Below are 25348 nucleotides of genomic sequence, written 5' to 3' on the forward strand. Positions count from 1 at the left end.
TAAATTAATTATTTTCCAAGGACATTAAAGAATGGACTTTTAACTTTTTATATATGTGATGAGCGTTTTCTGAGCTGTTTTGGGCTATTGATTGGACCGCTTTGGGCTGGGAATAGTCTAAGGAATTGGGCCCAATTTCTTGAAGTCCAATGAACTTAAGGTCGAAAACATCGCAATAAGGTTACATAATTACTAAAGCGCGAGCTCCAACCTTGATGGCAAGCGAGCTCCTAGCAATGCCTCTAACTCGCTGGCTAATCTAGTCAGCTGTCAAAGAAGACCACGGAACAGAATAATCGAAGATGATGTTTACATGTCCTTATCAATGGTAAACCAATCCCCAGATAGTGCAAAACTTTTTCTTTCCCGATTTTATGGAGATAATGACACATTGTCCCTCACGATGTGGCCTTACTATTTGGAACGTTGTGTAAACTATAAATACCTTACACTATAAATAGGGGGTCAAAAAATCAGTGCAAGGACATGATGATAACAAATACATACTGTCACTCTGCCAAAAGGATTATAGAGCAATCGTGGACTAAGCATCATTACGGCCAAACCACGTAAAAATTCATGTGCATTGTCTAATTGATTGTGCCATTACTTCCACCCCTCACGCTCGGGACATTCTATCAGTACAGGCCGACGAATCACAGTCAACCAAACTTGAACGTCAATAATGTATATATATATATATATATATTGGACACTTTAAATTGTTTGGAATTTCATTAAATTAATTATCAGTCAATTCTCTCTTAGGGGTGTTTGTTAATCAAGATAAGAGGGAGAAAATGTCAGATGTGGGAAGCATTTCGGATGTTTGGTTTTTCCAACGTGTTTGTTAAATTTATCTGACTATTTACGAAAAAACCTCACGTGGTCTCTTATTTCTTCCTTTCAAGATAAATTTATTTAGTCTCCCCCTCGAATAAATTTATCTGGCTCTTTCAAGATAAGACTCAATTACTTATATGCCCCTTGTAGGATAGTTAATGCCATTTAATGTATTTTAAAGATTTAAATTTATTAAAAATACTTATTTATTTAAATCTTATAATTAATATTATTTAATACATTTTTAAATTGTTATATGTTTTGACAATTTTTAAAATTTAAATGACATTATTCATTTCATTGATTTTTAAAATTTAAAATTTTCTCTCTCTCTATATATATATTTTATTAACTAATATAATTCATTTCACCAATTTTTAAATTATTTTATTTAATTTTATATTTTATTATCTATTATGAAAATATGTTTTGGCCATTTTTAATTATCTAGGTGGAATTATTGTAATTCTAATAATAATTATTTCTACTTTTCAACTCCTTTTAAATTTATTTTTGAACATGAATTTAGAAAATAAAATATTTTTTTTATTTTTTATTTTTTGACAATTCATATTAATCATAAAATAATATTTTTATCATAAATTTAATAATAGAGATATTTTGGTAAAAACGCTTTTATTTTGGTACTTATCATATGCATTAACAAACACATGAAAAAAAAATACAATTATCAATGGATTTCAAAAAATTTAACAAACACTTTGATAGAGATTTTGGAATGTTTACCAGTCTTATCTTAATCATTCCATATCTTGATCCGAAATGCATTCTAAACTTATCTTGATACTTCTTATTTTGCTCATTTTAACAAACGTCTCTTTATTAAACACACGAGTTAGTTTGGAATGTGATTGTTAAGTCGATAATTGTTATCTTGACCTAAAATTATTAACATAAAGACATATATATATATACACGCGCGCAAGTGAAACTTAAATTACCAACCTCATTTTCCATAACCATAATTAGGCCCACTGGACCTATTGTATGAGACACGAGAAATAATAACATGCTATTATTTTGTTGGAATAATCAGAGGAATAGTCGTGAACTAGATATCGTTCAGGTCAAATCACGTAAGAACTCTATTACGTATTTCCTCTTTCCTTCTTTTTCTTTGAAATCATGTTAACCTTTCCAATGCGGACAAACAAACCGCAATCGATTGATTCTAACGCGAACAGTAATAATAATATTATTATTATTACTACTATTAGTAGTAAGAGAGGAGGTCAACGAAATATCATCAAATCAAATCACTAGAGGGGGACTTGGTCGGTTTGGTTTGATTCAGTTAATTAAGTAAAAATTGGTTCGGTTAATTTTATAAAAAAATTCAGATATTTCGGTTAATCGAAATAATTGAATTCTTTTTCCATCGCCCACTGTTTTCCCTTACTGCCATAGTTTTATTTTATTGCCCACGATTCCCCCCTCCCCCAAACTTCTTCTCTCTCTCCCTCACGAGTCACGCTGACCATGGTTTACTTCTCCCCCCACCCCACCCACGTGACCCGAACACTTTCTGTTCCCCTCACCCCCACCCCTTCACACCAAACTTCTCTCTCCCTTGCCCAAAACCTCTCGGCCTCATGAACGTCAAACATCCCATTTCTCTCTCTCTCTCTCTCTCTCTCTCTCTCTCTCTCGCTCTCTCTCACGCGCGCGCGCATGTGCCAGCTTCAGTAAGTCCATTGTTCTTTTCCCTCTGGCCTCACCAGCGCCAGTCGATCCGTTGCCAGCGCCAATTGGTCCGTCGCCTCCCTCCCGCCTCCTTATGACCGTTGATCCCCTCTCACCGCCTCACAACAGTCTCTCTCTATCTCTCTATCTCATGGCCACATGACAGTCGAAGATGAATGACCAAACTGAATAAGGGTTGGCCATTCGTCTTTGTCTCCGGCATTTCGTTTCCTTCCTATGCAGAGGCCAACACTGCCCCAGCTGCATCTCTTTCCCTCCGATCATGCTCGCCCATTCGGTAAGTTTTAGTGAAGTTTGATTATTTCGATTTCGATTTTTCGATTAGCGTATCCTATCGGTTCGATTCAGCTTGGTTAGTGGGCTATGGTCAGTTCGATTCGGTTGGTAAAAAAGTTGACCGTTCGATCGGTTATAGCCAAATGTTCTCCCCTAGCTCTTAACTCTTTCATTTCCAAATTTCAAAATATCAAAATTAATCATATGGTGATAGCGGCAAACAAAAAGAAAGAAGCCCTAGCTAACTCTGTTTTTAATTCCTTTTTCTTCCACCCACCACCACCTTTTTTTTTTTTTGTTTGTTTGCTAATCGAAAATCAAACTCCCACTTTCACTTTGGCTGTGGAATGGCTAGGTAGATATCTCAAGGTGGTTTGAGAGACTACTTGTTGTTGAAGCTGAACCATGCCTTCCAACCATTGTTATTGTTCCCTTTCTGCCCAACCTCCAGTTTGCCCTCCCTCTCGCCAGCCTTCTGATTCTTGCACAGTATGAAATTCCTGGCGCCCATCGACCCAATTCTCTCCCACGGACTCAAGGCTGCACCCGTGACCCACCCAACCCACCCAACCCCCCCAACCAAGTTTATTTGAAAACAACTTGTAGGAGACACGCAGGTTTAATAAATAAAAAAAATTGTTGAAAGAAATAAATTCCAAACAGTACTACCTACCTCTACCTTCAGTTCCGGCAACGGTGCAATATAGATCAAAATCGTTCAGATCGGAGCCCAGCACTGGCAGGCGGCCCTCCCGAGAGTACGATTTGAGGGCGGTGCCGATGACGCCGGCGACCAGCTCATCCTCTTGGACGACCAAGCGGATGGGGCCGGCGCTGCCTAGCACGGTGATGCTGATCAGCAGGCGCTTGCCGCCCTTACCAGCCTGGTTCTTCTTCGGCTTGTACAGCAACATGGTCGAGCTATATATGTATATAGATATATATCGTATCCTACGCGTTTATTGGATTGTTAATCAAGGTATGGGGAGATGAATTAATTTGGCGATGGAATTGGTGGCGGCGGCGGCTTCTCAAGGGTCGAGGCCGACGACGCAGCGGTGGTGCCAGCCTTGCATGCAAGATCCGAAAGAGAAAGGAGATGCGACGTCGGAGACCTCCCGTACGTGAACTCCTCAAGGGGGAGATCATGGACAAGCCGCAGCAGCTCAATTAAGATTTCCACCATTCACAAATTAGGGCAGGGCAGGGCAGGTGGGATCAATTCCCGCAAAAAGAAAAACAGTTGCAGAAAAGAGATGAGAGAGAAACGAGCGGTATATATTCCATTCCATTTATTATGTTTCACTTATATATATATATATATATATTTATAGGGCACAGCACAGGTTGATCGGAGGAGGAGGGTAAAGAAACCAATAAATAAACCCCACCAACCAATTCCTTCCTTCCTTCCGATTATTAATTATTGCCATTGCCATGCCAATGCTGCCCATGCGGATCCGGTGGTGCCATTTTTTTTTTTTTTTTATTCGTGGGCTTTTGTTAAATTATTATTATACCAACTAGCTAGTTATACAATTTTTAAGAATATAAAATTTAATTATTTTACTTTTATATTTAAATAATTTTTTCTCTTTCTCTCTCTCTAGTTCATCCTGCTCTCAACTTGTTATCTCCTCCTCTAATCTATTTTAACAATTAATCGACAACCTTAAATCATCTGATCTTATCTTTTCACAGGTAGAATGATTTTAAATTTTTAAAAATTAAATCACATAGTTCAATTTTACAGACATATTAAATTGTCTTGTTGAATTTGTAGTGTACATACGTTTGAAGGTTTAATTATATCTCAATAAAATAAAACTTATTGGTTTAATTAATTTTGTTAAATTTGATTTCTTAATTAGCAAGCAAATTAAACATAGATAATTTTATTTATTACTAGCTAATTTGTAATACTAAAAACAATAATAATAAATTTCTCTCTTTTTCTTTTCATGACGGTTTTGTTCATCATGAGGGGTTTCATCAAGAAACCTATATATATATATATATATATGTATATCATTTGCAAATTGAGACGTACTTTTTATCTTTTTCTTAATCAATTTAATTTGTGGGGATATATAATTAAGGTTTCAGTACTAAAGCCAGCAAGCCAGCCAGCCCCGTCCTTATTTTCTTCATTCCTTCCTTCCATTAATTCCAATATTGCTTCCTCTTGTTCATTTTTCTTTTCTCACTTAATTTGTTCCATATCTTTTCTCTTTCATATAGACCTAACTAGCTAGCTAGCTAGCTAGCTTAGCTAGGTCCGACTCCAGAACAAAAAAAAAATCCAACAGGGAGGGAATCACAATTCACCAGTGCCTAAAGTAAGTTTCAAGCATATACATTAATTTGATAATAATGAACATGTACAACTTTGTATTTTTATCTTTAAAGTGATTTTATTAAACATTAATTTTTTAATTTATATTTGTTAAAAAAATTAAAATTAAATTTGACCCCTCTAAATACATTTTCTGGTTCAGCCCATGCATGATTTGGTCAAATACAATATGAATTATATATATATTGAATCAAGGACCTAGCTAGCTAGCTAGCTTGATGGTTTAATTATATTCTTCTTCTTCTTCTTCTTCACAATTTAATTACCCAACTTAACTACATTTCACTTCGTCAAGTAACAAACCCAAAATAATGCAGATTTAGGTTTGTCCTAAATGTGGACCATAAGAAAGCAACCAGATTGAAACTACTACTGGCTAAAAATGAAAAACAAACCACATTGAGACTAAATGGGGCGATCAAAATTTTAGGAATCTTATCTTAATTATTAATATATTAAAATCTGCCAAGTATTTTATCAAGTGGCAATCAATGATGAATTATTTTTCCTTAATTCAGAACTTGCATAAAATTAAAGGTAGTAATTAATTAATTATTAAAATAAATTTATTTATTATATTATAGTCTTGAAAATGTGATATCTTAATTAGCAAATCCATAAAAAAAATATTTAAGTTAGTTAAAAGCATGGGTTAATTTTTCAATGCTAATTAAGATTTAATATATCATATTTTTAAGACTATGGAATAAAATTAATGCATAGTGAAATAAAAATAAGTCAAAATTCATATTTTCAATAAAAATTCATATTATCAATGTTTTGTTATCATTATAGAAATTAAATTTCAAGATAAAAAATTAAGAATTTCAAGAGAAATTTTAATTAGCATTGAAAACCTATGTTTAATTCATCACGCTCAGAAATTTTAATTTTAATTTATAATTTATAAATAAATATATAATATAATAAATAATTTTATTTTAATAATTTATTAATCACTATCTTTAATTTAATGTAAGACTAATGCACAAGTTTTCAGCTAATTAAGATTTAAGAAAACACATTTTCAAAACTAATGCATGGATTTTTCAATACTAATTAAGATTTAATATATCATATTTTCAACACTATAAATTAAGATATCACATTTTCAAGACTATGGAAGAAAATTAATGCATAGTGAAAGAAAAATAAATCAAAATTCATATTTTTAAAGTTTTATTATTATTGCAGAAATTAAATTTTAAAATCAAAATTTAAAAAAATATAAAAAAAAAATTTAATTAGTATTGAAAAATCCATACTTCCTCATGATTAGAGTTTAATTTATATTTATATTTATAATTTATACATAAATATATAATATATTATATAGTTTTACTTTAATAATTAATTAATCACTACCTTTAATTTAATACAAGACTAATGCATGAGTTTTTCAATATTAATTAAGATTTAATATATCATATTTTCAAGACTATGGGATAAAATTAATGCATAGTTAAAATTTATATTTTCAATGTTTTGTTATATCATTGAAAGAATTAAATTTCAAGAGCAGAAATTAAAAATTTCAAGAGAATTTTTAATTAGTATTGAAAAACCCATGCTTGCTCATGTTTAAAAGTTTTAATTTATATTTATATTTATAAATAAATATATAATATAATAAATAATTTTATTTTAATAATTAATTAATTAATCACTATCTTTAATTTAATATAAGATTAATGCATGGATTTTTCAACACTAATCTTTATATATATAAAAATAAGATAGTCATTGCATATAATTGACTCACATAGCTTACTGCCTAAATTGTTCTATTTTTTTTTTTAAGCTATTGCTCTGCCTACATTCAATTTATTGAATATAGCAGGTTCCATTGCATCAAAAATAAATTATTCAATTTATTCAATACAATAAATAAATATTTAGGAATCTTTATCTTTATATATATAAAAGTAAGATAGTCATTACACAAAGCTAACTTACACAGTTTTCGTTTAAAGATTTGTGGAATTAATAAAATTTGCATTAAATCTGTCAGACTGTTATTTGCTTCTAAAATTTGCATTAAATTTATATGGGTTTTTCAATGCTATTAATTAATCAAAAGTAAATATTTTATGTTATATCTTCTCATCAATTAATAAAACAAGGAAACATATTTAAAGATTAGTCATCTTTAATTTAAAATAAATTTATTTTTTTTCATGAGAAATCAAGATTTGAAAATTCAAATATAAACTTTTGAGATATAAATAATTAAAACAAGGAAATAATGTTTAAAAGTAATTCTCCTTTAATTCAAAATAAATTTACTTTTTGCATAAGAAAGAAATACATATATCAAAATATAAAAATTTAAATTAAGCTTTTGAGACATAAATAATTAAAATAAAAAAACATGTCTGAAAGTAATTCACATTTAATTCAAAATAAATTTATTTTTTGCATAAGAGATGAATACATTTATCAAGATATAAAAATTCAAATATAAACTTTTGAGACATAAATTATTAAAATAAGAAAATATGATTAAAGACAATCCACCTTTAATTCAAAATAAATTTATTTTTTGCATGAGGAGAAAATATATTTATATCATAAAAATACTTTTATTTATCATTAAAACTTAATTAATATGAGCAAGTTGGCTCAACAATAACTTTTTTAGATGTTAAACGATAATTTTATTTGCAGATATCATAATAATTTTTTTAATATGCTTCATTCATCAATATTGTTCATGAGGACCTAGAGTATGTTTTACCCTTAATTTTTTTTATTTAAATGATAATTTTATCTACGTATAGTAATATGTGGATTTTGGATTATTAATCACTATTTTTATTTGTCATCTTTGTCAATTGTGTGGTGCTTCAAGTGGGATGCACCAATGACTTATTTTTAGTCTATTGGCTATAGTAAAGTTATTAGTTTATGAAAAGTAATTAAGTAATCAATTTAAGTATCCATTAATTAATTACTCGTTAATCACTAAAGTTTGAAATGCTCTTTTCTCAAATCAGAATATATATATATATATATTTAAAATTTTATAATAATTACAAAAATTAAATTTCAAGAATATTATTTATTCAATATTTTGAAGAAGCGGGGGAGAGCATTATAAAAAATATGTCAATTTTCAATAATTATATATACTTAGATTAACTATGTTATTTTTAAAAATTTCAGTAATAATTTCTAATAAAATGTTATTTATATGATGATTATCGAAATCATCTATTGTGATTACAATTACGGTTTAACACTAGTAATTTAAAACAAAAGTGCAGCTAAACCGGATCGGACTTACAGTCAGTCAACTAGAAATACAGGTGAACACGTAGGCCCACTGCATATCGTGGCTTGGCTTAGCTTCTCATGTGGCAAAATCCATCCTCAATGGTACATTAACATTACCGCCACCAGTCTTACTCGTTCTTTTTCCAAGTTCGATAACTTTAAGCTCTCTTCTGAATTACGACAAAAGCTCAAGCTTACGTTTGTGGCAGTAAACAACAGAGCAATTATGGTGTCACACCCAGGCTGGTTGAAACCAATGTCCCAAGGCCATCAATCGACAAGCCTACATGTCTCCGTATAGGATGCGATAAGCAACTCCATAGGCCAATAGAATAAAAAGCCTAAAAAGCAAACCCCCCTTTTAAGCCGTGAACTATTAATTAGTTGCTTAATACAATGAGGATGTTCTCTTTCCTATTTGTCCGCAAGTGATGCATACAAATTACGAAAGAATGTAGAAAGCCAAACACCAAATAATTGCTGACTTTCTGAACCACCAAAACCTAAAACATATGGCATAGTTGTAAAGATATTACAAGGACCGTATATGATTTCACATTACTTACATGTATCAGTAACAGAACCATACAGTATAAACATGAGTAGGTATGACTTATTTGTTTAATACATCAGGAGCATTCTTCCTAGAGTTGACAACAACCGAAGAATGTTGATTTTATGTGATTCAAAATGTTTTTCTCAAATTTATGTTAATTCATTAAATTTGTTTATATGATCATTACATGAAATTTATGAGCTGCATTTGTTATTCATTATATTGAATTTAAATGTTGTTATCATTCTATTGATATGTTTGGGCTATTAGTTATTGTTGGGCTGCTGAGTTTCTATGGGCTGAGCCCATATTCATTTCGTGTTGCTCTTTGCATTGCTGCCCGAGCCCATTTGTTGGTCCATGTTGGCGTTGTTATAAAAGGGCAATCTGATGCCCTAATCTCCAAATATTCTAATTTTCTTCTCGTGCTCTCTCTGTGAAACCCTAAGTGGGTGATTCTTGAAGCGAGACACATCCCATGAATTATTCGTTTTGATCTTTGTTTTGATTAGTTGGTTGATTGTTTCCATGGTAAGATCAGTCGGTAAGTCAATGTATTGCTTAATCTCTATGTTGTTTTAAACGCCTGAGGCGTGAGAGATTGATAGACTGATAGAATAGATACTTAGTCTTGATCGCGAGATTGATAAAGAACAGATCTACTCTTGTTCTTGTTTTAGTTTCTGTTTTTCAATTGTATTGCAATATTGTCTTTCTTTTCGTTTTATAATCTTGTAATCGATTGTAAACTTGAGATTTAGTGGATTGACTAGAGGCGGAACCTCTACCATGAGTAGTATCTATTGATCAGAACACATAGATCGTTGTGTCTTTATATGTGTGAGTGAGTTGTAGTTTAAAACTTTCGATTTTTCTGTTTATTATGCTTGATCTGTATTTGGTCGAGATAATAGGTTGATTAAAACTTACAGAGAAGATAAACAACCTAGTTTATCTGAAACTAACAACCTTTCCCTTTGTCTACTATATTTGCCTTCCTTAGGTAGCTTTGTAGATGATGATCCAAATATCTGCACGATTAAGCTTCCACCTAGAGGACAAAGAGCAAAAAAGACAAATTGATATTTGCAATTTTTAACATAATCGATTATTAGCAGCATTAGTCAACAATAGTTGTGGTTATTTCTCTAACTCCAAGTTAATAGTCCTAGTAAAAAAACTTCAAATTCTATTATCGTAGTTCATAAAATATACCAGTATAGGGTTATTTTTTAGATCAAACGAACATACCAGGATATTAATCAGCAATTAAAATGTGAACTCTTTGGATTAGGATCAACCTTCAATAAACAACAGATATATAATGTGGGCAAAATCCTCCGGATGTCATTCCGTGTATGGCTCACAATTCCTTGATGCCTCAGTAACATGTAAGCATACACAGTTTAGGCCTAATTATCAAAGACATACAAGACAACTATAATTTGTTTTTGTTTTTTTTTTGTTATGGTGTTTTCCTTTCTGGTAAACAAACACATAATTGAAATTTGCACTTGTGTTTAATACATTTTTACCAAGTTTACAATTCCTCTTCATGTGTGCGCATCTCTACGTGTTGATCGCTGATGTGTTTGGAATTAGGATTTGTAGACAGAGACGAATAAAAAGAATGAAATAGATATCCTCATAAACATATTAAACTAAATGTACATTAAGCAATTTCATTTCCTTTCCATTCTCCATTTCCTTTCCATTCTCCTGTTTGTTGAAAAAACGTATTTCCAAGCATAGTCTTTGGGTATGCACAAAATATCGTCTTGCAAATTTTTTGGCACCTATTTGTCTGTTTATTGATAAAGCATGGGCAAGTAAACAAAGCTGACAAAAAGCTAAAGCAAAATAAGCACAATATCGGAGGCCCATAGCAAACAAACATTAAAAATCTGAAGATATCAGACCACCAACAAATGTGTGTTAAAGTTTGATGAATTCAATTTAAAATAAAATAAAATAAAGACCAAATGAAGAACATAACTATTATCCTACCTAGAACAAGAGCAGCACCAATCCATCCAGTCATGCCCCACCTTTCATCAAGAAGAACCCATGCAAAACCAGCACCCCACACTGGCTCTAGGCCGTAAATAATTGCAGTTTCGGTAGCTGAGACATCACGCATAGCAGCCATCTATAAGACAGTCAAATCCATCTTAGCAGTCATTGCCAGACATCCTAACGAGAATCTACAGAGTATTTTAATCAAAAAAATTATGCCGTAACATCTTAACATCTCCAATTCTTATTTCCCTCTGTTTACTCAACATTTGGGCCAAAGTTCATTTCATCGTATCAAAACACTCAAGTTGCCACAGATTTCAAACTGAAGTTTGCATCTATAGGATTAAAATTCAAAAATGTATATCAAAATCAACACCCCCCCCCCCCCCCCCCCCATGTTTGTGTATTATTTATAGTCTCTTCATGGTTGTAAACAAACTGGGGAATAAGTTTTATGGAAAGGAAAAAAGAATCATAATATGCTTATTGATTGGAATCTTAATTTCTACCAGTCAAGTTGATTAAGCTATGTGATACTAATAATTCGGTCCAATGTTTTCTCATTGAAGTGCTTTCTTATTAGGGGGGAAAAAGGACATATATAGTATCATTTCTGAACAAGGAAAAAAAGTGCGTATGTAATAAACAATAATCTATGGATGGCGGGACTCCTCTCCTGAAAGAATATAGTTAAGAAATGACATTCATATTCCAAGAAATATCTTCCCATATGATTAACTTGAATAAATAGTATAAGAAATTATTTTTAATATTGAATATTTATTGTTAAAATGAAAATAGAAATCAAATCCATGAAGAATTCAAGCCCATGAAGAATTAAGGCCAAATTTGAGCAACCTATGGAAGATATTATTTGGAGAAGGCCCAAGGATTATTTTTAATCCTAATGAAGATTAAAAACTAATTTATAGAAATCTATTTTTATTTTTTATGTGAGAGCTTTATTAGGTGTGTTTTTTAGCTAAAATCCATTTAACTATTAGGTGGATATTATAACTAAAATCCATTTAACTTTATGAGTGCTTTATTAGGTATGTATTTTAGCTAAAATCCATTTAATATTAGGTGTGTATTATAGCTAAAATCCATTTAACTTTAAGTGTGTGAGTGTCCATTAGATATAATTATGTCTAGTTGAATAATTGAAATTGTGTGGTTTGTATTGCATCTTGTGGCCTATAAATAGCTCACTTGATTGCATTTGTAAGTATAATTATTATTCTTGAATCAAAGTTTAGTTATTTCTTTAGAATTCTCTCTTTGAGAATTGTTCTTGTTCTTTCCCCTTTTCTTTAGTATTCTCTCTTGTGATCTTACTTCCTTCCTTTCTTCTTTTAAATTCTTATGTCATTTATTATTACTTTATTATTCACCGCCTAAATGGCCGGTTAATTTATGCCTTTAAATTTCTGTAATTTTAATTCTTGTCATTTAATTATTCACCGCCTAAATGACCGGTTAGTTTTTACTATTTTAATTCCTGTCATTTAAATTCTGTTATTTAAATTACGTCATTTAAATTCCTGTCAATTAACTTTCAAATAAAGATGAGTAGCTAAATCTAATCTTGGGTTAAGGCAATGACAGTGTCCAACGCCAATGATTCCCAAAGAAAGCTGCGTTTTAAATAAGTAACCTTAATTTAAATTTCAGTATGAGTGTGTATTAATTATTGAAAAATCACTAAGTTTGGATTGGAGTGTAAGCCTAACTTAGAGCTTTCATGCCATGTATGAGAGTTACTAGAACTGGAAACGCTATCATACCTAAACCCGGATGATTAATTTAGTTGTTTTGTATATTAATTGTAATTGAATTTATGATAGTTGCTTAAATTAGAATCCCGCATATCATGTATGGGGATTGCTTAACCTAGAACTATCATCATCTCTAATTGCATTTAATAACAAACCCTCATATCTGAAATTAAATTAATATTGCTAATCTTTTATGCTAAAATTTGAGAATCAACGGGTTGGTACTGAAATTGTCTTAACTCAAGCATTATCCAAATTCATATTTTTACGTTTAATGTTTATTTCAATTTTTGCCTTACTTTATTTTCTAGTATCTGTTGTCTAAAAACAAAATCATAAAAAATCTTGTTGTCAATTTGTCCAAATGCGTGTGCGTGTGTGTGACATTCTTTTTCTTTTGCCATAAATAAATCTCTCAATGGACGACCTGGATTCATCCAGAAAATATAAATTTAAATTTGGACTACAACTGCACTCGTACACTGGCGAGTATAAACCTCTCACTAAAATAAAAAAAATATAAAAGTTTTATTATGATTTGTTTTTATTGTGTTTTAATTGCAGGGTGAGAGTGCAGTCAAATTTTGGCGCCGTTGCCGGGGAGATTAAGGCAAAAACAAAAAGAAAAAAAAATAAAAAAAAATAAAAGAATAAGCATCTCTTGATAAAATCGGTAACTCTATTTCTCTTTTACTTTATTTTTGTTTGTGCATTGTATATGAGACTGAGATCAGGTAGAATTTTGAAACAGTATTTTCATATCATTCTGAGTCTTTACCTGGAATTGGATTGTCAACTTTACACTCATGTCTCAAAATTACTATAATCTGTCTGCACAAGATACTTATCATGATGAAAATTATCATTTTGAATCCGATTTGTCTAGACCTCTTAAGGATTATCTATTCCCTCTTAGGCAAACCACTTTTGATTTGCAACCAGACACTACCCATTTGTTACCCACTTACCATGAAATTGAGGTTTGGTGTGCTGTGTGTGAAACTTCAGCTCATTTAACAGATGACTGCCCTATAATACCTACTTTTAAGGAGGTATTGTATGGTCAATCCAGTTACACACACACACACAACTATGAGGGAATGTATTACCAGAACCATGAGGAAAACTATCATTCGGACTTTGATGCATATCACCCTAATTCACACTTTCATCCAAATTTCTCATGGAAAAATGATTTTGTAGCCCAACCACATGAGCACTTCCTTTCCCAGCCTCAATCATTTCAAACGAATGAAGGGTCTACATTCGATGCATATCAACCCCCTCATGGGAGTTCATTAGAAGATACCTTCAATCTATTTATGCAAGGCCAAATGGAAATTTTTACACAAATGTCCAAATGTCAAGAACATACCATTAGAGTTACAGAGGACATTAGGAACCAATTGACACAGCTAACACAGACTTTGAGCATGTCAGAGCCTGTCCATCCCAACTCACTCCAAATCCCATTAATAAAACCCATCATCAAAAGTGAAAGTCAGGAGCAGGACATAGGAGTGACTGTCTTAAGGAATGGAGAAATAATTGAGAAACTTGATGCCCCTAGGACAGTACACCCTTTGGTGCAAGAAGAGAGAGTGGTTGATCACAGTGAGGTAGATGTCAATGAAACCTTTGAGGAAGAAAAAGACCAAAATGATGTAAGAAAAGAAGAAACCTGGGAGGAAGAAGAGGATAAAATTCGAGAGCCAAAATGTGAAAAATTCATAAGTTTATCCATATTTACCCCTCAATTTCTATCTTTTAGGTTAGTCGATATTATTGAGGATCAAATTAAACCAAACACGTGTGAGATGTTTGTGCAAATTAATGTGCCATACGCGGATATAATAAAACCAACACCTCCGGACGATATATTTTCAAAATATGTATGTGCATTCATGAGAAAAATCAATTTACATAATTTTGAAAATAACTTTAAAAGTGGTGTAGTGAATGAGAGATATTATACGATTAGGTGGGCAACCACTCATTTGATCTTTAATTGGAAGAAAAGAAAAAAAAAATCTAAAAAATAAATAAATAAAAATATATAATAAAATAATTTTATATATACATATAAGTTGTTCTTTTTCTGCATTACTTAACTAGTGTTTCTCTATGTGCAGTCTAAATAAAATTTCTCCATACGAGTTTATGTATTGAAGACCGCCAGGTATGCCTATCTTCTATCATTTTATTGCCAATTGAGGACAATGCGCAATTTAAGTTGGGGGGTAAGGTGTCTAAAAAAATTTTACCTAAAAAAATAAAAATTAAAACAAAATTAATTAAAAACAAAAATTGAATTGAGAGAGACAAAATTGACGCTGGTGGTAGCCATCTTTTCTTGGGCAGTGCAATCACACTGCCCTATAAAGAAAGAAGGCACACTGCCAAATGTTCAAAATAGAGGCGCCGAGCGTTGAAAAAAAAAAAGGGCACATTGCCAAATGTTGAAAAATGAGACGCTAAACGACGTCAAATCTGACGGTGCAATTATGGCATGCCTCGAGTCGAGTGTAGAATAGTGATGCCCATTGCTCTATAAAAGACTCCATATCTGTATGAGGCAAGTCACCCCTCTTGAGCTCAATCTTCTCTCCTTTGTGTTATTCTCTGATCAGGTACTCTCATCCCTTTTGTAAAGTTTATAGTTCTTTACTTTCTTCTTAGTATAATTTTTTTTTTTTTAAAAAAAAATAGATCTTTATCTCTCAAAAATTCACAAGTACTATCTATCTCTCCCGCAGAATGATTTGAAAAAAATTTATGATGCTAGGTGTGAAAGACTTAGGCTGTTGATGCGTAATAACATCCCTAAAGATATTCGTTGGCTGATCGAAGCAAAAGTTCGATTAGCTGGTGAAACTTCACCTAGTTTTAAGCATTTTTCAGGCTTAGGGAAGAGTAGTTTTGCGAAGAAAAGAAGAGCGAAAAGAGTGAATGATTGTTACAAATGTGCTCGATGGACCTGTAACACACGATGCAAATCTGTGGGGTTTACGTCCATAAATCGAGAAGATAAAATTAGTTTCATAAAGGATGGACTGAGTAAGGAGTCTTTGGATGATATCCGATTGACTCTTGAGACGCATCCATGTGGAATAGTGCAAAGAGAACTTCTTGCTTTATGGACCCAGTTCAGAAGTGACCACCAACGCTATAGTCTTGGGAATCTGACTAAAAACGACCCTGTTTGCCAATCTATAAGAAAATTGGATGGAAAGCTTATCCCCGCTTCATAGAAAGTGTTTAAGCCGTTTCTGGACGTAAAACCAGAGGAAGATGTGAGCCACAATCACAACTACTTATACATACGCATGATTTTTGTTTGTATTTATTTCTTGTTGAATTGTTGTATAGCTACTTTTGATCGCCAAACTTCTTTTCAGGACATACAAAAGGAACAAACATGGAAGGCCAGTTAGTTCATCGAATCAATACCATATGCGTATTTTGTGGCTCTCAACCTGGGAGCGATATTTGTTACGCACTTGCAGCGAACGAACTTAGTAAAAAATTAGGAGAGAAAAAAATTAATTTGGTATATGGAGGGGGAAGTCGTGGATTGAATGGTTATGTTTCACAAGCTGTACATCTTGGAAATTCATCTGTGGTAGGTGTAATGCCAATCCCTTTAGCTGAACCACATATTTTCGGGATTACACGCGGTCAACTTATAGAAACGACTTCTATGTCTGAACGCATGGCTTGTAAGATTTATCAGTCAGATACCTTCATTGCTTTACCAGGAGGTTTTGGAACACTTGAAGAAATCTTTTGTATAATCTCTTGGGCCAAGAGTAATCTCCACACCAAACCTATTGGACTTTTAAATGTTAACCATTTTTTCGATGGGTTACTCTCTTTTCTTGATCAGGCTGTGGACCAACAGTTCATTTCTCGTTCAGCAAGAAAGATTCTCATTTCTGCATCCACCATTGATAAGCTGCTAGAGAAATTACATGCTTATGTTCCACAGTACGATCCTCATGAGCCTCGGATAGACTGGTCTAAGGCAATTAGTAACAAGCGCCCAAGGGGTCCGATTAATTTAGATTTATCACTGTGAAAAATGCTCTTTATTAAGATGACTGAGTAAGGAGTACTTTTTGTACTCTTGAGACGCATCTAGTTATTGTACAACTTGCAGGATTTTTTTTTGGTTGTGTTCATAAAAAAAAAAAAAAAAAAAAACTGTGGAATGTTGTTAGTAAAGTCTTCGATAAGATGGCTGAGTAAGGAGTACTTTTTGTACTCTTGAGACGCATTTTGCTTATCTTATGACTTGCATGAAATTTTTATTTTGGTGTGAAAATATAAATATATATCTATATGGTATGCTCATTTGTTGTTTTAGCAGTTCACAGCAAATCTATGGACTTGTGGAGTTATAGGTATTCCTAACAACCCTAATTTAATACTGCACTTCAAGTTAGGGGGTGTAAGGTCTAGTTATGAATCATTTGGTTTATATTTAATTGTGAGTTTGCTAGTTTGTAGTCTTGTGTGAATTGATTATCTTTATCTGCTCTTATTTAAAAAATAAAAAAAATAAAAAAATTTATGTGTTTTAAATAATGCTATTCCTAAAGCTTTGAAGTTATGCACTGATAGCCGGCTAAGTTTGCAATACGAAACATGAATGCATTGATTTCTTATTTGAAAACGTATATGCATTAGAATAAGTAATTTGCATTCATCAGGGATTCAAATTTAGAAATTGGTTATCGGTCATAAAGTCAAAGGTAACAGTAATTAGCTGATTAGTACACTGTATGATCTCTCAACAGAAGTGGAGACTATTACCCAAGTGAGTGTTTGAGCCTAATAACCGTTAATTCTGAGTGAAATAACACTTACTTTAAATATGTTTTATTGTTTATCTTATCTTTTCAATGGCTTCAAAATATCAATTCGTTTTGAATGTCTAGTATGATAATGGATAAGTTTGACTGGTTTCAAACTCTGAATTAGATGACTGAGTATCATCGTTTTGTAGAAGCATGATAGAGGGATCAATTTCTTTCATTTTGAGCTTATTAAACCTTTTTCTTTCTTTAAATTAACCTCCTTTGCTATCCCATTTGAGCCATTTGTAGTACAATTTCTTTCGTTATCCTCGTTTGGTGTGATTTTGGGAATTAGTCTGTTTATCTATTTTCATATTTAAAGAGAAAAAAAAAAGAAAAAAAGAAAAAAAAGAAGAAAAAAAAGTGAAAAAAATGGGGAAAAATTCTCTTAGCTATTCAGCATAACTGTTTCAAAAGAAATGGTAAAAAAAAAAAAAATCCTGACACACCCTTTGCACACTCTACCTTTTCTTTGACAACCCATATTAACCTTATAGCCCCATTACAACCCAGTCTGGTCCCTTTTTGATGCTATAAATCATGTGATCTCAGAATTCGAGTTTGGAGTAGGGAATCATGTTTAAATTCAGAAGTTACTCATCTAGGGCATTATTCCAATCATGAAGCTATGTCAATTTCCTTGTTCTTTCATGAAAATACGTTCCTTGTATTTGGGATGGCACCGAGTTTTGAACTTGTTCTGCATTTACTCTTATAACGGTGCACCCCCTTGTGTGTACACATGAGGAATCATTTTTATTGGAGAGAAAATCCATAGTGAGATTTGAAGTCAAAACTTCGAGAGAGTAAGTCTGTGTATTGGTTATCCTAATTGCTATTCCTGAGATTGTATGGCCTTTAACCAAAAAAAAAAAAAAATCTGATTTAGAATGCTAAATTATTTATTCAATTTTATGCATTTCGGTTTCAAATTTGAAATTTTTACATTCATACAGTTATTAAAGCTTGGCATGTGTATAGTCTGATTGCTAAGGGACTAGCAATGTTTAAGTTGGGGGGTATGATTAGTGGTTAATTTTGTAAAAATTTTGTTATAATTAAACCCTTCTTTCGATCTTAAATATGGTTTAAATTAGATATTAATATATATTTTATGGTTATATGCAAGTTTGAATTGAAAGATAAATAAAATGAAGTTCTAAAGTAAATAATAATAATATATAAAATTATATATAATACATATACATCATTATATGCATGCATGTACTATATATATAATATAATCTAATATATATGTGTGCTATGTGTAATACATATATATAATATATAATTTATTAATAATATTAAATTATTTTTTTTATTTTTAGCCATGAAGAAATTAAATCCATGAAGAAATCAAGTCCATGAAGAATTCAAGCCCATGAAGAATTAAGGCCCAATTTGAGCAACCCATGGAAGATATTATTTGGAGAAGGCCCAAGGATTATTTTTAATCCTAATGAAGATTAAAAACCAATTTATAGAAATCTATTTTTATTTTTTATGTGAGAGCTTTATTAGGTGTGTTTTTTAGCTAAAATTCATTTAACTATTAGGTGGATATTATAGCTAAAATCCATTTAACTTTATGAGTGCTTTATTATGTATGTATTTTAGCTAAAATCCATTTAATATTAGGTGTGTATTATAGCTAAAATCCATTTAACTTTAAGTGTGTGAGTGCCCATTAGATATAATTATGTCTAGTTGAATAATTGAAATTGTGTGGTTTGTATTGCATCTTGTGGCCTATAAATAGCTCACTTGATTGCATTTGTAAGTGTGATTATTATTCTTGAATCAAAGTTTAGTTATTTCTTTAGAATTCTCTCTTTGAGAATTGTTCTTGTTCTTTCCCTTTTTCTTTAGTATTCTCTCTTGTGATCTTACTTCCTTCCTTTCTTCTTTTAAATTCTTATGTCATTTATTATTATTTTATTATTCACCGCCTAAATGGTCGGTTAATTTATGCCTTTAAATTTCTGCAATTTTAATTCTTGTCATTTAATTATTCACCGCCTAAATGGCCGGTTAGTTTTTACTATTTTAATTCCTGTCATTTAAATTCTGTTATTTAAATTACATCATTTAAATTTCTGTCAATTAACTTTTAAATAAAGATGAGTAGCTAAATCTAATCTTGGATTAAGGCAAGGACAGTGTCCAACGCCAATGATTCCCAAAGAAAGCTGCGTTTTAAATAAGTAACCTTAATTTAAATTTTAGTATGAGTGTGTATTAATTATTAAAAAATCACTAGGTTTGGATTGGAGCGTAAGCCTAACTTAGAGCTTTCATGCCATGTATGAGAGTTACTAGAACTGGAAATGCTATCATACCCAAACCCGGATGATTAATTTAGTTGTTTTGTATATTAATTGTAATTGAATTTATGATAGTTGCTTAAATTAGAATCCCGCATATCATGTATGAGGATTGCTTAACCTAGAACTATCATCATCTCTAATTGCATTTAATAACAAACCCTCATATCTGAAATTAAATTAATGTTGCTAATCTTTTATGCTAAAATTTGGGAATCAACGGGTTGGTACTGAAATTGTCTTAACTCAAGCACTATCCAAATTCATATTTTTACATTTAATGTTTATTTCAATTTTTGCCTTACTTTATTTTCTAGTATCTGTTGTCTAAAAACAAAATCATAAAAAATCTTGTTGTCAATTTGTCCAAATGCGTGTGGGTGTGTGTGACATTCTTTTTCTTTTGCCATAAATAAATCTCTCAGTGGACGACCTGGATTCATCCAGAAAATATAAATTTAAATTTGGACTACAACTGCACTCGTACACTGGCGAGTATAAACCTCTCACTAAAATAAAAAAAATATAAAAGTTTTATTATGATTTGTTTTTATTGTGTTTTAATTGCAGGGTGAGAGTGCAGTCATTCAGGCACTGAAAAGACCAAGAATGCCAAGAACCTACAATTCAAAGTATAACATTAACAAAAAAAAGGTCATTAAAAACAAAACAAAAAAAAATCCATAAAAGGAATAAAAAATTCGCCTGTGCAACAGTGGGAACTCATGAGGCAACCACTGTGATTTCAGCCTTTATAAAATTAGGCGGGAACTTCCAACTATGATGAGATCACAATGCCCCATTCCACGAATGTGATGGTCACATGGGCCCACTATCTAATAACTCCGTAATGTTGAAACCCATATATTTGTAGAAGGTCTTTATAGGTCAATTGCATTTAGTGATTTATAAAGAACAGCAACAAACTAAAACGCCAAAAAGGACAAGGAGATAAGAATGCATCTTTATTCAAAGTTAGAAGTTGGAGGGTAGAAAAAAAAAAGAAGCTTTTACCTCTACCCATAAGCATAACCCTGTTGAAAACATGCCAGTATAAAGTGCAGGAATCCATGGAAATGCTGTCATCCAGTCCCAAAACATTGCCCATGTCCAAGATGAGGAACTGGTTTCCTGGACGCCACCAAACCAATCTCCAACAAAGCACCACAAAGTTGATAAGAAAGCAACAACAGATACCTGCATGGAATAGTTTCTAATCATATGCAGGGAATTTGTTTTCATGTTAACCTGCACGGCTTATGGAGAAGTTTATGAATGAAACATTGGGTATGGTAGCTTACACATGGCTAACTATCTAACCTCATATCCAAGAAGTGCTAGGAAATTTTCTCTCTCAGTACTCCTTGAAATATGCTCTGTTCTTAGCATATGAACCCCAAAAAATACTGCACTCATAAAGTTCAACAAATCTCCAACCTGAAATGAGTTCATGGAGGACATGAATAACTTACATTAATATGAAGAGGAACCAGCTACTTTAAGTTAAACTCCTTGGTAATTCTCACTGTTCTTTCTTATTAGCTTGTGCTACAAAATACAATGAGGATCAATTGGTACGGACAAAATACTTACACTTGGAGGTGATCCACAGGCTTCCAGCATTGCAACTCCTAAGACGGACATTAGAGCTCCAAACCAGGTACGGGCAGGAACGATTGCCCCTACCATTCCATCAAGCAAGGGAACGACAATTACCTGATTAATTCAACTACTCTTAGTCAAATTTGCCACCGACTCCCATGACCAAGACACTGTTAGTTAATAGAGTAGTTAAATGAAACTTTGAGAAGTTCTCTTACAGTGAACATGGAAATAAAAGATGCACGTCCAGCATCTGAGGTAAGCAATCCAAGTGCCTGCATTAGATAGCCTAAGCTGACCCAAAATCCCAACTCAACCCCAGCATTACGAGTTTGAGCATCACCTCGTGCTCGTAAAACAAATGGAAGAAATGGAAGAGCTGACATGACAAATCGCACAACAGTGAAGGCTGCTGGATCCATGATACCTTCAACCTCTTTGACAACTGGAATATTACTGGCTACATGGAACAAATACCTATCTTAGAAATTTTTGACTCCTGCACTGCAGATTTCAAATTATATTTTTACAATATGATACAACAGTATACCCAAAATACAAGGAATGTTCTGCCTGAATGTTCAACAATGAATATACCAAGCATTACTAGCTAAGTGGGTTTTACCAATCCATGAAACTTTTAGTTTGTGTTGAAAAAGGAACGGAACCAACATTTGTAATAATTCCAGAATCACATGTAGTAATTTTTGGATATAAAAATTGTATAATTTGATGGATTATCTAATTGGGGAACGACTTACTGCCAGTTAACAAATGACGGAAGGAAGTCACACTCATTCTAAATTTCTACTCTGCTAGAGCTTGTAATAATACAAATGATCCCACCACATCACAAATCTTTAGATATCACACAAAATGATTACTCTATGTTCAACTGTACCAAAAAGACGACTCCTAGTAGAAGTTATAGAATTATTTCAAGTATTTCAGTCAGAACAGCCTGGAACATTTTTAATTTTTTTATTTGCTCATGATTTAGCCTGGTTCATATATTTAAGGTTTAGCAAGGTGTAACAATAAGACATGTGACCTTGAAGGGTATAGCAGTTACAAAACCTGCAAAATATCCCCACAACAGTTCCTGTCAAATTCATTGAACCATGCGAATAATGAAAATATAACATATATGAATGGTGATGTAGGGCCAGGGAGGAAGAGAAAATAAAAATAAAATCTTTATGTTGTTTCCGGTTATTATCTCTTACCTGGTTGGATATTTAGAAAAATTCATATAAAAAGCAATCGTTTATCTCAGTGCAATGTTAATATATCAAAAAAGGGCAAGATGCAAGGTTTCTATCATCTAAATGTGAAGAATCTGTAAGCCACTGGACCAATTTTGGAATTTTTAGATTTCATATTTAAGACATTCCCTATATTCAGCTCAAAAGGGTTGCAAGCCTAGCTAAACTATTGCCTGAATATGGATTTCTAATATAATCCTTGGGAAAATGATACAAGCATACCCCACCTGGATGGAATCACAACCCCTTTTCACATGAGCAGGGGTAAACTGATAAATCAATAGGTCCTCCTAGTAGAACTACAACCTCCCTATCAAATAGCCCAGCCTTAACGAGCAAGATAGGAGGCTTGGGGAACCTAAATGTTTGTGGAATTAGTGATAATAAGCCTGTTATGATTAGGGAGGTGACGACCATGCTTGAATTGATTTGATTTAATCATATTTATCTAGGAGTTTTTATCTTTTGTTGGTAAATTAGGATAATTTATGTCATCTCGCTGGAAAAACTGACAGAGTTCTTAATACCTGAGACCCCATCATACATTTCCAGGGAAAAGGAAGGACTGATGAAAAATATACATACATACATATTACTGAATATATTGCAGATTGGATTTGGCTCGTGCACATCAACTTATAAAAGACCAAGCTCGAGTTCCTATAAGAATAGCATTTAACTATTCTATAACAAGTTTGTCAAACACACAACTCAATTCAGAAAACTCGACGCCCAACTTAGTGAGGTTAACCACGTGGATCTCTATTTTGAAGTAGGCTCTAGTAAAAGCCATAGACAGTCCCAAGCTGCAATACAATGAATAAGCCGAGAGCACAAAATGGACATCATCACACAGAAAAGGCTAGCAAACACTGAATTCAACAGAAGGACCTGGTCTGGTAACTACTTGGTACTCCTGTTTTTCCTGCAATAGATTATGTCACTCATAATCTTTTAATCAAGATACGGCTCAAATCTAAATTAGAACAACAATGAAACGAACAGAACACCATCATAAAACCTCACATTTTTCCTAAACCTTCAATGTACAGCCAAGATGCTGAAAACAAGCAGCTTGGTATGAAAATCGTTATAAAAATTGAAAATCTAATATCGTACACGAACAGTGGTAATACGGTGCAAAGAATCAGCAAAAAGGCAATTGCGAAAAGAAAATAACTGAAAGGTTACCATAAACAAAGGTGGTGACATTGAGCAGAATGATGGTCCTGACTTTCCTGGAGTTGAACAAGGGCCTTCGCCGCAAAGATCGCCTCCCAAGCAACGACTTGAAACTCAAAGTCGGCTTCCGTTGCGAGCGAGGGCAATTTACAGCGACAGAAGACTCGTTCTTTGAATCATCTCCAAATGTCAGTGATTTGCTTGCTCTCTTCTTCATATTATGACTAGATTAACAAACCGAAGAAGAAGCATCGGCAGAGGATGTGGCGAGAGGGGGCTGCTGTCTGCTGATCGTACAACGAACTGTTAAGATGGATAATGAATTGAAAGAAGAAGAGGAAGAAGTGGACGAAATTGAGAGTTTCATAGGAGAGCAGGTGGCTGCCCGCTTCCATGGCCATCTCCTTGGCGGTGGTGAAGCCATGGTTGAGCATCCCCTAGCGTTCACACATTGGTGAAATTATACCCCAACGCTGTTCACCTGGTCAGAGATGATCTGATAGATTTGTCAATCTTTCTTTCCCCATTTTCTTCTCTTTTCCTTTTTTTTTTTTAATGAATATTTTCTCGGCTACATGTTAATTGTTAACAGAGTCACCCATCGCCTGCGCCTTGGCACCGCTTCCCCGTCGCTGAGGCGAGGACTGTACCGATTCACCACTTGATGGTTGGCAACTTGGCACTTGGCACTTGGCAAGCTATGGGCATTACAAAGTTCACAAGAATCTTGTGTTGTGAGATATACAATACAAGCTGCAAATTTTTATATATACTGAATTTTTATATTTTAATGTTTGTTATAATAATTATTAAATTTTTATTTTTCTTTTAATTCAATTCATTTTTTTTTATTTTTGTATGAATTTTTTTTAAAAAAATTAATATGGTATGCATTATTATAAACCTTGATTGCGGGGGTTTATATTAATTTTAATATTAAGTACTTTTTGAGTTTATATTATTGTATATTACATCAATTTTTATGAACAAAATTTAATAAAACATTTAAAAATAACTAAATTATAATTTAACAATTTTTTATCATGATTATTGTCAAAAATTAAAGTACGTTTTTTATTGTTTCAATTTTTTAAAATATTTTCAAAATTTTTGAAAATGAAAATAAGCAATCAAATAATGTTATTTTTTTAATTTTATTTTTAAAATACTAAAATTAAAAATAAAAAAATTTGAGCAAAGGAGTTTTAAGAATTTTCTTATGAAAGAAGGTGTTAAATAAGGTGATTCAAAATGCATTAAAATGATTTTTATCATTTATGTTTTCCA

General features: G+C 32.4%; 2 protein-coding genes across 4 annotated transcripts; both read right to left on the reverse strand.

Moving 5' to 3' along the window:
- Positions 1-2997: 2997 nt before the first annotated feature.
- On the reverse strand, positions 2998-4002 carry LOC127790721 (uncharacterized protein At4g22758-like). 2 transcript variants are annotated; one of them, XM_052320342.1, is made up of 2 exons: positions 3524-4002; positions 2998-3384 (listed from the first exon to the last, which is right to left on the reverse strand). In XM_052320342.1, the coding sequence occupies exons 1-2, from the start codon at positions 3756-3758 to the stop codon at positions 3227-3229; spliced, it is 393 nt and encodes a 130-aa protein (XP_052176302.1). In that variant the 5' UTR covers positions 3759-4002; the 3' UTR covers positions 2998-3226. The 2 variants fall into 2 exon arrangements, with proteins under 2 accessions (XP_052176302.1, XP_052176301.1); XM_052320341.1 differs by having other exon boundaries at positions 3006-3384; positions 3518-3994.
- Positions 4003-9943: 5941 nt separating this feature from the next.
- Positions 9944-24699, reverse strand: LOC127790847 (uncharacterized). Of its 2 annotated transcripts, none has more exons than XM_052320570.1 (7): positions 24071-24699; positions 21833-22074; positions 21606-21728; positions 21333-21449; positions 21027-21209; positions 11040-11181; positions 9944-10083 (listed from the first exon to the last, which is right to left on the reverse strand). In XM_052320570.1, exons 1-7 carry the CDS (start codon positions 24276-24278, stop codon positions 9959-9961), a joined length of 1140 nt encoding a protein of 379 aa, XP_052176530.1. In that variant the 5' UTR covers positions 24279-24699; the 3' UTR covers positions 9944-9958. The 2 variants fall into 2 exon arrangements, with proteins under 2 accessions (XP_052176530.1, XP_052176531.1); XM_052320571.1 differs by having other exon boundaries at positions 21833-22118; positions 24071-24206.
- Positions 24700-25348: the final 649 nt, after the last annotated feature.

This window comes from Diospyros lotus, chromosome 14 (assembly GCF_014633365.1).
Source record: "Diospyros lotus cultivar Yz01 chromosome 14, ASM1463336v1, whole genome shotgun sequence".
NCBI lineage: Eukaryota > Viridiplantae > Streptophyta > Magnoliopsida > Ericales > Ebenaceae > Diospyros > Diospyros lotus.

Bases quoted from the DNA above. Each gene is read 5' to 3' on its own strand.
- LOC127790721 (XM_052320341.1), bottom strand. From the start codon at position 3,758: ATGTTGCTGTACAAGCCGAAGAAGAACCAGGCTGGTAAGGGCGGCAAG. The intron at 3,385-3,517 runs GTAGGTAGTACT...TCACGGGTGCAG, and splicing joins TGCCGGAACTGAAGGTAGAG to CCTTGAGTCCGTGGGAGAGA.
- LOC127790847 (XM_052320570.1), bottom strand. From the start codon at position 24,278: ATGAAGAAGAGAGCAAGCAAATCACTGACATTTGGAGATGATTCAAAG. The intron at 21,729-21,832 runs GTAAGAGAACTT...TGAATTAATCAG, and splicing joins CTTTTATTTCCATGTTCACT to GTAATTGTCGTTCCCTTGCT. The intron at 21,450-21,605 runs GTAAGTATTTTG...AACTCATTTCAG, and splicing joins CCTGTGGATCACCTCCAAGT to GTTGGAGATTTGTTGAACTT.